Source organism: Ochotona curzoniae, unplaced genomic scaffold (assembly GCF_017591425.1).
Source record: "Ochotona curzoniae isolate NIBS_2020 unplaced genomic scaffold, NIBS_Ocur_1.0 scaffold_4683, whole genome shotgun sequence".
NCBI lineage: Eukaryota > Metazoa > Chordata > Mammalia > Lagomorpha > Ochotonidae > Ochotona > Ochotona curzoniae.
The window spans coordinates 13,041,724-13,054,761 of record NW_024467121.1 but is presented as its reverse complement, the minus strand read 5'-3'; the positions used below and the strand labels follow the sequence as shown (position 1 = coordinate 13,054,761).

Here is a 13,038-nt window from a genome sequence, read left to right as displayed (position 1 = left end):
TGACCAAGCTAAAGTAGTGAAGACAACATAGTAATTAGTGAAGACAATGTGGGAATTATATAAAGGCATACAGATTAACATGACAGAACCAACTCCATATTAATTTTTAGCAAAGGTACCAAAATGATTCAACAGGAAAGATTTTTTTTAAGATTTATTTATTTTTATTGCAAAGTCAAATATACAGAGAGGAGAAGAGATAGAGAGGAAGATCTTCCATCCATTGATTCACTCCCCAAGTGGGCCCAACAGCTGGAGCTGAACGATCCAAAGCCAGGAACCAGGAACTTCCTCCAGGTCTGCCACACAGGTGCAGGGTCCCAAGGCTTTGGGCCATCCTTGACTGCTTTCCCAGGCCACAAGCAGGGAGCTGGATGGGAAGTGGGACTGCCAGGATTAGAACCGACTACCATATGGGATCCGGGTGCGTTCAAGGTGAGGACTTTAGCTGCTAGCCCACCATGCCAAGACAAGGAAAGAATATCTTTATAATAAATGGCATCATAACCATTAAAATGGGAAGCAGGTGGACATGACACAAAAAACCTAACTATAAAGCATCTACCAAAAAGAAAAATCATAGAAAAACATCTTTACTAAGGAAACGTAAAGTTTTACAGGGCACAAGATCAACAGTCATAAAAGAAAATTTGAGGAGCCAACGATGTGGCACAGCCAGTAAAATCAACAACTGTAGTGGCAGCATCAGATATGAGTGCCAACAGCTCGAGTTCCAGCTGCTACGTTTCCCACTCCAATTCCCTAACACGTGGAAGACAGCAGCAGAAAACTGCACAAGCCCTTGAGCCCTGCTCCCATGTGGGAGACCTGGAAGAAGCTCCTGGCTACAGGCTTGGGACCCAAGCAGCTATAGCTGTTGTGGCCATTTGTGGGTGAACAAGCAAAGAGAAGTTAAGATCTTTGTTTCTCCCACTGTCTGTAATTAAACTTTACAAATACCTTTTTTTAATCTTAAAAAATAAAGAAAACCTGATAGCTTGGAATTCATGAAAACAAAAACTACCTTCAATAGATTTAATTCAGAAATTAGTTATTAAGGAAGCACTAATTAAAATCACAATAACATATTACACTGGAACGGCTAAAATTAAAAAGGCTGAAAGATAAAAAGCAACTGGAATGGGGACTAGTCCGATGGCCCAGCGGCTAAAGTCCTTGCCTTGAACACGCTGGGATCCCATATGGGCACCAGTTCTAGTCAGCTCTACTTCCCATCCAGCCCCCTGCTTGTGACCTGGGAAAGCAGTCAAGGATGGCCCAAAGCCTTGGGACCCTGCACCTGTGTGGCAGACCTGGAGGAAGTTCCTGGTTCCTGGCTTTGGATCAGCACAGCACCAGCTGTTGTGGTCACTTGGGAAGTGAATCAGTGGACAGAAGATCTTCCTCTCTGTATATTTGACTTTGCAATAAAAATAAATAAATCTTCAAAAAAACCTAGAATTAGGATGGATTTCTTTTAGAAATATAAAGTTCCATAGTCAATTGAGAGAACAGCCAGTTTTTCTTTGTTAGAAAAAAGTAAACATGCACTTACTATATGATCCAGCAATTCTATTTCAAGATATTTAAAAAAAAAAGGCAGTGTATCTGTGTATCTGCCAAAATATCAGTACATGAAGTTCAAGAAGCAATACTCACAGTAGCCCAAAACTGCAAACAACTTTGTCAGTGATGCGTGAATGATAAACTATGGCACAATTATACGACATACTAACATTCAATAATAAAAAAAAGAACATTAAATCAGGCCACAGAAGTCAGATACAAATATAAACTGAAAGATATTATGCTAACTTCTAAAATTAGTAAAATTAATCTTGAGTGACTGCTTGGGGGAGGGAGAGAAACTACCTACTAAGTTGATTAAGTACAAGGGAACTTTCTAGGGTGATACAAATGTCCTAATTTTTATTGTCATGATGATAAATGTATACATTATGCACACATATACCACTATTAACTGAAATATACTTGAAAGGTGTTCATTTTATTATTTAAAACTTATAGCTCAATAAAACTGAGCAAAAAAAAATGACAAAGGAAAACTGTAACAATTATGTATTTGGACACGTGGGAAATCCTACGATAAATGTGAGCATCCCTAATATGAAAATCCAAAATGATAATACAACTGGAAAATTCCATGCCTGACTTCTTGCAAAGATTCATAATCAAAACACTAGAATATTAAAAATATTATAAACAATTATCTTTGGGTTATGTATATGAATTCTAGATTATTAGACTTGGGTCACAGTACCAAAATATCTCATTATATAATACATGCAAATACTTCAAATATGTAAAAAAAAAAGAATCTGAAATCCAAAACTGTGCTGATCCCATTTTGCATGAGATGCTATGTAAAAAAAAAAAAAAATCCGATTGTATACAGAATACAATCTGACCTAGCAAATAACAGTGTAATCATAAAACATTAATCTTACGAGTCCCATTTTTGAGGACTGAACTAGCAGATGGAAATTTTATCAGTTTTTCTGGTTTTCAAATAAATATTCTTTTAAATTTCAAAATTTAAATTTAAACTAGTCTATGGTGCCAGACCAGTTTTCTTCGAACATGTGTCTTTTCCTTATGAAATCGTAATCTTTCTACTGAAAGAGAGAAAACATCTTTAACTATACTTCACATATAATATTTTCAGCTTTTCTGACTTCTGCCATGGTAAAGCATCTCCTTTACCCTTTTTCTGAAATGCTTAAAATTTTACTCCTGTTCCTTTTCTGCCTTTTCTGGTTTCCATTTAACATCTTAAACTGGCCGTTTTCCTTAAGTTCTTCAATTTCTGCTTTATAATAACGCTCTATTACTTCTACGCTTCATTTGATCACTTCACAGAGGTTTTTAAAAACTTTGCCATACATAAGATCTTAAAAAGTAGATCTTAACGACTGTAGCCTCTCTCTCTCTCTCTCAGAACTAGAGCCACCTCTCCAGCAGTCCTGAAAGTCCCCAGCCTTATCATACTCTGAATCTGCTCCTGAATCAGGGCTGAAAGCTTTCAGTCAGTAAATCTTCAAGGACGACACAAACCCCTCTTGTCATCACCTGGTCTAGGCAGCAGAGATCCAACTTGCCCTACCAACATCTCATTTTCTACATACTCTCCATACTCATCATGGCAAGATATTACAAAGAATCCATTTTCCCTGGTTCTGGGATGCCCCAACCAGCATCCGGAAGTGTAGGACCCCCACTTTCCTCACCTCATGATGTGTGGGGGAGGGAGCAGCGGCTCCGCCAAATCGGCGGTCCCTGTAGCCCCCTCCCACCGCTGGTGGGGGCCAGTTTGCCACAGGTAGGCAGGCAGGCAGGCAGAGAGGCCGGCCAGAGCTGGGAGCAGGGTGCACCGGCAGGCGCAGGCTAGAAGCGCCTTTTGAAAGTCAACGAGGGCTCGTGCAGTGCCTCGAGCTGAGCGGTGGAAGGAGAACCCGTGCCCATAGCCCGAGGGCGCACCTGAGAGCCCGCGGCCGGCCGCGCACTCACCAGAGTCTGGCGATTACGCAAACCGACCCCAAAGGCCCAACAAACAGGCAGTCATACAGGAGCCGAGGATGGGACAGGACCCTCGATCCCGTTTCTCAGATGTCCCACGATAACGCTGTTAACCAAACTTCTTTAGTGTTACTATGATCATCCAAAGTTTTATAATTTCCTTAAGTGTCTTGTCTGAAAACTGTCAAATAAGGATGCCCGATTGCAAGCCCTGTGTCTAAACCAAGATCTATTGTTCTTTTCACTATAGTGACGCCCAAGTTGTTCTCTTTGTCACATCACTGTCCCAGGAACCTCACCAGCTATGGTCTGGGGAGGTGAGGATGGGGGGCAGGGTGGGACGGCGTTTTCAACTCACAAAGACAAAAAGCTTTTGGATATGGTTCCGAATACATCATTTATCTTCTGAAGATGCTGATATCGGTATCTGAGAAATGGATGGGTTATTCCTCCCATAACTGAGCTATGCAGCTCTAAAATTATTCACCAAAAATAAAATCACACCAGGCTGAAAGGGGAGGTGAAGTCCCCAGCTAAACTTAAGAAGGCTATCTTCTCTTCCAATTTATTAACACTGCTTTAACCAATTTAAAATACTTATACACAATATCTAGGAAAATCTATTTAGGATTTATAAATTGTGTTTATAGTACTGCACAAGACACACTTGGGATAATTTGAACTCATAAAGCAAATTACATCCATAAAGAATTATGTAATTAATTATATGCTACTTAAAACAGTAAATGCACTTATTTTAGTTTACCCAGAGAAAGAAAAATTGCCTTTTGAAAAACATTTTTGGGGGTTATATTCATTAAATAAAATAACATAGAGAGTTTTTCATTCACCTATGACTTGTTTACTTTTGGATTTAATATTGATTTTCTGAAAACTGTTTTAATATTCTCAAACTTCAATCCACTGCGAAGAGTGTTGTTGGTCATCAGATTAATATTTAATCTTACACCTATAGCAGTCTTTTTGTTTTTCACTACACGATATAAAAAGATCAATAAATTCTTTAGAGACCATACTTACAAATTTAAGATACATGCAGATTTTATTAGAATCAATCCAAACTTTAAATGGTGACTGTTTCAGACATTCATATAAAGGCACCAACCGTTATTCTGTGTCCTCATTAAACTGAGTTTATGAATTTGTGCCTGAACATTAAAATGTCAACATTTGGTAAAATGGCTGCATCAAACTGAAGTAGTTGTGCTTAACAAAAATATCCAAAAGATACATTTTCTCAGTTACAATTACATTTCAAAATTTCTCCTTAGGGGCTGGCACTGAGGCATTAACAGATAAATGCACTGCCTGCAGAATCAGCATACCATCCCACAAGGGCACTGGTTCAAGTCCCAGCTGATCCACTTCCCTCCCTGCTCCCTGCTAATACGCCTGAGAAAGCAGTATTAAGTCTGACCCAAGATCTTGGATCCTTGCACCCACATGACCTGGAAGGAGCTCTGGGCTCTTCCTACTGACTTGCTTTCTCTCACTCTGTATCACAACCTTTCAAAAAAACATTTAAAAAATCATAAAATAATAAAAAAAAATTTAAAGTGTCATTTGATCCATGTCAGAACAGGTATTTTATTCCAAGTTCCCCAACACAGTGAAGTAGAGAATACCCACTGGGGTGAAGTAGGTACTGCCACTGGACAAAGCAGGCCTCAGGAATTGAGGTCTTGAATATCACTTCTAATGAGGGAGCAGGTGTTCAAAGATTCTAAACAGGGTCTATTTCACCATGCAAAGGAGGGCAGTGCTCCTTTACACAAAATATTAGCAAGGGACTTAGTTCTCCAATTAAACTTATAAAATTACTATTAGGGGAAAACATGAAGGATCCCCCAGACACATCTCTTATGACAAAAACAGTAACTATGAAAAAGAACAAAATGTAAAAGCAAAAAGCAAACTGACTTAATCAATAAAAGCAAAAGCTTTTTCATTTAAAGTACTAAAAAAATTAGGTGCTCTTTCAGCAAGTAAAATCAGAAAAAAGGAAAAAACTAAGAATTGGAAGCAAAAAGGAATACAAATAAAAAAACCAATCTCTAAAATTATAAATTACAGCTAATTTATATCAATAAACTTGAAACTACAAGATACAATTTACTAAGACCTGGCGCAGCAGCCTAGTGCCTAAATCCTTGCCTTGCAAGTGCTAGGATCCCATTTGGGTACTGGTTCCAGTCCCGATGGCCCTGCTTCCTATCCAGCTCCCTGCTTGTGACCTGGGAAAGCAGTCAAAGACAGCCCAAAGTCTTGGGACTCTGCACCTGCATGGGAGACCTAGAAGAAGCTCCTGGCTTCGGATTGGCTCAACTCCGGGTTTTGTGGCCACTTGGGGAGTGAACCATCGGATGGAAGATCTTCCTCTCTGTCTCTCCTCCACTCTGTAAATATGACTTTCCAAAAAAAAATAAATCTTTAGAAAAAAAAAATACAATTCACTAGTATTGGTTTAAATGCGAGGAACATGAGTAGATCAGTAACAGTGAAACGGGCTCAAAAGAGTTATATTTCTACCCTCTGTTCTAAATGATCAGAGAATTTTTGCTTCACTTAAAAAATTATCAAAACTTCAGAAGCGTTTTCTATTAACAAATCTGAAGAAAACAGAAATGCAAAATGAGGGAGGAAATAATTATCATGTAGACAGTACTTATGTTCATGTATAAATAGCCATTTTACTATCAGCTTTGGTCCAGCCTAGCCCTGGCCATTAGGGACACTTGAGGAGTGAACTAGTAGGTGGAAGATCTCTCTGTAACTCCTTCAAGTAAGGGAAATAGATCTTAAAAGGTACGTGGACACACAATGAAAAATGTCTTTTTAATTTATAGAATGAAAGTATCCATCCAGCATTTACTATAGCAAAAATATAGTAAAGGAGATACTGGCATAAAGACTATAGTAATATGTGTTCCTATACTCAGAAATGCACTGGACAAACAGGACACAGAAAAGCTGAGACAGTGGGGATCAGCTGAACAGGAACAAGAAAGTACTTCACAAATATATGCCTTTATATGCTTTTCATGGTTTAAATACATAAATGACCTCAACTTTTTTATGAACAGGAAGAATTAATCAACTATTATATAACACAATTTTACACACATCTATGCATTAATAAAACACAAAACAGAAGGGGAAAATATAAGTAGACTGATCACAAAACATTGAACTAGCAAGCATAAGATCCTTAGCTTGTTTAAGCAGAAAAAGAAAGCTTATAACTATAAGAATATATCACTTCACTGCTACCACACTGGCAAAAATTAAGTAGGCAATGCTACATGTGAAAAAAACAGGGACTAGAGAGAGGTTCCACTTACTACAGCTGCAGAAGAGAGAAAGCATTCTGAAAACATCAGATAGTATCTAATAGAGTTGTATACACAGCCTCCTAAGGGATCCTGTGATTCTACCACCAACCTGCCTCCCTACTATACATTGACCTTGGAGTCATCAACAGGAAGGTTTATGGCACCATTAAATACCCCAAATTAGAAACAGCTGCCACGGGTAAATACATACTAAATTCTTACATAGACTAAACACATTCAGTGAAAATTAGTAAATTACAACAGGGTTCCCAATAATGAAAATAATAATGCATTTGATTTTTTTGGTATTACATCATGAAATATGAAAGATCTGTATAAATATTTCCCAAAGTGCAAGCCGACTAAGGAATTCTGTGTCACACAGTGTAAGTTCATTGACATGATTTCAACTCAACAATGCACCTAACCTTTACTTAAACTGTGAAGTTTTAATTAATATCAAAAAAAACAATTACTTGAAGAAGCTTATGAAAATCTTCCTCCCTTTTTCAACCACTTTACTAAGCAGGGCCAGATTTTCTTCCTACACTTCAACCATAACAAAACAGCGCAAGGAATGGCATGAAGAAGCAGACATGAAATTTTTGTAGAACATTTCCACAAGTCACTATTTTGCAGACTGGGGGGGGGGGGTGGGAATGATCATTCTGCATTAAAAATGTGTCATGCAGTTAAGATTATCGATGGAAGTGAGAGCAGTGGCACAGAAGGTAAAGCCTGTATCCCTCACGAGTTCCAATTCTGCTCCAGCTGCTCCATTTCCAACCCAGATCCCTGATAATATGCCTGGGAAAGCAATGGACGATGGTACGCACATGTGAGATCAGGAGAAAGCTTCTGGCTTCTGTCTGGCCTGGTCTTGGTATTGCAGCCATTTGGGAGTGAACCAGTAGATGGAAAATATTTCTCTCTGCCTAAGCCCCTGCCTCTGCCTCTACTCTGTGTCTCTGCCTTGCAAAATAAACAAATATTTTTTAAAAAAAAACCACTTAGTTGTTTTAAAGTTATTAAATGCATATTTACAATCATTCAATTCTCTTATAAGATGGTAACTATCATTTGACTTAATGCTCAAAAAAAAAAAAAAAAAAGATCTTTGGGGTTGTTAATAGCTTTTAAAAATGTAAAAGTCCTGAGAGCAAAACTTTCCGAACTGCTGAACTATAGGCACATACTTCAACAAAAGATGAATCTCAGAAACATAATATTTAGCAGAAGTCATTCAAAGATTATCAGTACAATACAATTCTATCTATGTATGTCCAAAAACAGGTAAGAGAGAATATTTATATGTGATGAAACTAAAGAACAGGTAATAATAAACAATGAATGCTATGAATAATGATTTCAGCCTCAAGCAGACACACCACACAGGGGTACTTGTGAAGTTCTACTGAGGTGGGTCCAGACATACACTTAAAAAAAACAAAAACAGTACAGATTAATAGCATACTTCACAACAAAAAAAAAGTTTGAAGAAACAGAGACATACCTATTCTTTTAGAAGAAAAAACTCAAAGTGTCTCTTCTCAAATTAATCTAAAAATTCACTGCAACCACACACAATATCCCAACAAGACTTTCTATAGAACTTGAAGAGATGAGTCTAAATTTCATCTGAAAGAAAATGCAAAAGAACCCGAAGTTTTTTTAAAAAATGCAAAACACAAAAATATGATATAAACCATAGCAGATAAACAGTATGGTAACAGTTAAATGGGTCAAAGAGAATTCAGACTCAATAAGCAAAAAACAGAATATGACCCAATCAAAAATGTTCAACTTTCTTAGTCACTGCAGATGAAAATTAAATTGTTGTTTCCCAAGTATAATGGGTAAAATACATTTTAAAGATACCTTTCTACCACCAGTTGCAGGCTGGCAGAGGAAAGCATATCTTTTGAGAGAATAAACGTAAAAGGGTTTAATTGGGAACTACTTCTATCAATTAACATCATTAAGACGGGTAAATGCTACAGAAATACTATCATGAACACCTGAAGCACTGTTCGCAACAGCAGAAAAGATCACCACTGCATCGTTATGGGCAATCTTGGAAATGAATGTATACCAATAGGCGAGGGAACTATAAATACATGCAAATATATTTATTTTAATTACATACCATTCTAGAGTTAACATTAATTCAGACAAGATTTTAGACACTCGATAAATCTTAATTCATTCAAGCAAATGTGTTTGCATTACAGGAGATGATCATGATAGATCTCTTTATTAGTCACATCTGAGCACAGGTCCTGAAACCACACAATTTCAAACACTCTTGTCTTCCTTACAATAGTTACGTACAACTACTGTCACTCTCTATTTTTCCTAAGTTGACTAATGATATCCCGGAAATATATCCAGAAATCCATTTATACGAGGCAATTTCCAACACAAGAGTATTCTTACACAATTAAGCAACATTTGCTTCATTAGACACCTTCCAGGTGGGATTACCACGACTCACACATGCCACGAAACTGAGTATCACATTTATCTCCGTTTCCTTTTCATGCTTTTTTTTTTTTAAGAACACTTATAGCACCACTTATGTGACCACAACTATACCACACTCTGCACAATCCCAAATTTGTGAAATACGTTCATGGTTCCTAACAGCACTCATTTTGCCACGTAGGGAGAAGAAAAGTTAAGAGCAGTTGGTTTTGCGAGAAAATTGAGAATTTTCAAACGATCTTCCTCAAATTGGAAGGTGTATCCGCCAGGTTCCCCCACAAAATTCTGCCTTAGTACCTCCTTCTGGCAAATTGTTGGGCCACGGGGACCAAGCTACTCTAACATTGTGCTGTTTCACTCCAGCGCGCTGCTAAACGACTCTCCCTGTGGAGACATTTCTTTCCTTTTTTTTTTTTTCTTTTAAAGGTCACGCACCGTCACCAAGTCTTTGCCGAAACCTGAGTAGCACCAGGCTTCAGAAACAACCCTTCTTACGAAAGGATTCCCCAGCCAGTCCAAACCCAAGGAGACCAACTCCAGGCAAGCGCTTATTATCCTGTCCTTAGGGGCGCAGCTGTCCTCTGACAAGCCACGCAAAGGGAAAAGCCCAAGATTGTGTCCTATCAACAGGAGGGAAAATCAACTTCAGAACCGCGTGCAGCCACGTTATCTCAATGTTGGCGAAGCGAGACCAGCCACAGGTTGCAGCAAGTCCAGTCGTGGAGAAAACCTAACGACTCGGAGGAGAGGTGAGAGAGGACACCTCGTCAGTCTCTCACACCCTCACCCCCGGGGGCTAGGAAGAAAGCGCCCGCCACCCTGTCACTCCCCAAGCAAGCACGACCGCGAGCAGCTGCGCGCCCCGCGCTCCCTCCCGCGCCGCAGCGGCCGGAGCTCCCACCCCGGCCGGAGATGTACCTGTCCTCGGCGCCGCCGCCTCCCCTGACAACTTCAGCCCCTCCATTCCATGCCGTTCCAGGCTGTCGGCTCCCGGCAGCCGGCAGGTTAGGCACGGGCTAGGGCGCCCGCTCCGCGGCTTGCCCCTCAGGAACGCCGCGCGCTCCCCGTCGCGCCGTGACAGCGCCCCGGCTCCCCTCAGGACAGCAGGCGAGAAGCACTCCCCCGGCTCCGGGCCGCCTGAGGGAACATGTCGACCCCGCAGGCTGACGGGAGCTACAACCGGAAGTAAAACCTCGCGGCACGAGGAAAAGGACAGGGACCCAAAAAAAAAAGAAATCGAGAGAGAAAGTGAAAACTGAACTGCGGAATCTCCCCCCCCACCCCCGAGAAGGCAGTAACCAATCACCGGAGAGAAGGCAAAGCGCAGGCGCCGGCTGTGCTCGACGTCCACGCGGCTCTCGCTGGCCCCTTTGCGCAGGCGTGAAAGCCGCTTTTGAGCCCGGAACTCGGTGGGGGCGGGTGACTGGCCGGATGCGGAAGGCGTGCAGCGGAAAAGGCGGAAGCTGCCGGCTAGGTCTCCTAGTTCTGTGTATCATTTTGGGCGTTGTGTCACCCATGGGGCCTTTTAGCCCCACGGGCTATGGCCACAACAGCTTCCTGCTCCGAACGCTTCATTTCTGAAATCCCTCCCGTGTTACGATGCATTTGTTGTATTTGATCCCGTGTTATCTCTCGTAACCGGCGTCATCGTGCTGATTACCTCGGAGAGACCTCTAGGAATTTACAAGTCTTATGTAGACAGAGGTAAAGTGGGCTGTTTGTACCCGCGGAAAGTATCAAAGAGCTACTGAGTCCGCTGACATTTCACCATGAAATGTGAGCCAGGGGTGGGAATACCGAGATAACAGCCATTTGGTGAGTTTGCTGTGTTCAGATACTGGTTTCCCAGACAGTCAACACCCCAGACAAGAATCTAGTCCATGAAGGAATCTCTTCTAGGAGTGGCTGCATAAGTAAGCCAACCTCCACAAAATTAAGCTTTAGAAAGCAGTACTTAATGTGAAAAGAAACTCCAAATACTTAGTGAAGTGTGAGGGTAGAGGTTAGACATCACTAGGTGCTGCCCGAATAGCAGCCAGAACCCATGAAGCAAATCAACAGTGTGTATCATTTTGGGCTTAAAATATACATATAATTTATTTTTATTGGAAAGTAAGAGTTACAGAAAGAAGGAGCTACAGAGAGGAGAATCTTCCATCCACTAGTTCACTCCCCCAATCCGCAGTAGGACTGAGCCAATCCGAAACCAGGAGTGGACTACCCACTTTAGGGTGGCTAGAGGTGGTAGAGAGTCAGGGACTGGGAACCCCACAGAGATAACGAGGATCTAGTTATTTAAGCCATAAACAGTTAAAACAATAGCGTGTTGGCTTGTAACATTAGTAGGTGTAACGTGTAGGTAATATCATAAAATGAGAAAAGAGCAACGTAGGTATAGCATTTCTGTGTATCATTGAAATAAACCCAATATAAATTCGAAAATTATTCTGATAGGTTGCCTATGGCAAACTGTAAGGCAGCCACTTTAAAAACACACAGAAAGTAATGAAGAAATCACTTAAGTAAAAATACATCTTTTGAAAATAATGCAAAATACAAGTAAGGAAAGAACAGAGGAACACACAAGAAGTGAAAAATATAGAAAACAAAAAGAGCAGACATAAATCTCGTTATTTCAGTTGTATTACATATGAATTGAACAATTCAGTCAAAAAGTAGATTTGCAGAATGGAGTTTTTTTTAATAAAAAAAAGGTTCATCCAGGATAATTTCACAATTAACAAGAAGGATGGTATTTTTTTTTAAAAAAAAAAAAAGCCTTTTCTAACACCATACTGAAAAATGACAGACTGAAGTGGTTTTGTAGCATTGTACCATAGTAGGTTTAGCCTTCACTTGCAGTGCCAGCATCCTGCATAGGTGCTAGTTCAAGTCCTGGCTGCTCCACTTTTGATTCCCCCTGCTAATTTACCTGGGAAAGCAGTGAAAGATGGCCCAAGTCCTTGGGACCCTTACGTGGGAAACCCGGAGGAAGCTCCAGGCTCCTGGCTTTGGAGTGGCTCAGCTGTAGCTGTTGTGGCCATTTGGGAGGTGAATGAGCTTGGCCATGTGAACTACTAATTAGAGTGGGAAGAGTCGAAGAGTAGGTGAAAGAGGATGAGACTTCTCCTCCAGAGTGTAATATGGGTTCCAGGTTGTATCTCAGAAGCTGACCCCTGCCCCAATTTCTTTTTAATAAATATTTAATTTTCAAAAATGTATTTTCCTAAAGGCAGAGTTACAGAGTGGGAGAGAGAGATCGGCCATCTGCTAGTTCACTACCCAGATGATCACAAAGGCCAGGGCTGAGCTAGGCTAAAACCAAAAGCAGCTTCTGGGTCTCGCATGAAGGTGGCAGTGCCCCAATCACTTTGTGTAATCTGCTGGTGCTGCTTCCTCCAGATCATTATTAGGGAAATGGGTCAGAAATGGAGCAGTAGGGACACATCGGCACACATTTGGAAAGCTAGAATCCCAGGTAGTGACCCAACATTCTACACAACAATACCAGCACCTGCGAGTCCTTACAATGACCAGTGTTGTGGCACCGTGGGTTAAGCTGTCAGTTTTGAATCCTGGCTGTTCCACTTTGGATTCTGCTACCTGATAATATGTCTGGGAAAGCAGCATAAGATGACCCCACTTTGCAGGCCACACTTTTGCT

The 13,038-nt window shown here is 40.6% G+C and overlaps 1 protein-coding gene across 2 annotated transcripts in view; it reads right to left on the bottom strand.

Annotated features, from left to right (window-relative positions):
* The window catches only part of TASOR2 (transcription activation suppressor family member 2), a 69,394-nt gene extending 58,801 nt beyond the window's left edge, over positions 1 to 10,593 (bottom strand). Inside the window, exon 1 of one of the 2 annotated variants that reach the window (XM_040967937.1) lies at positions 10,293 to 10,593. In XM_040967937.1, the coding sequence (XP_040823871.1) occupies positions 10,293 to 10,338 (46 nt within the window). In that variant the 5' untranslated portion in view covers positions 10,339 to 10,593. The remainder of the gene's footprint in view (positions 1 to 10,292) is intronic. The other variant, XM_040967939.1, reaches the window with a different exon arrangement.
* Between the last annotated feature and the right edge of the window lie 2,445 nt (positions 10,594 to 13,038).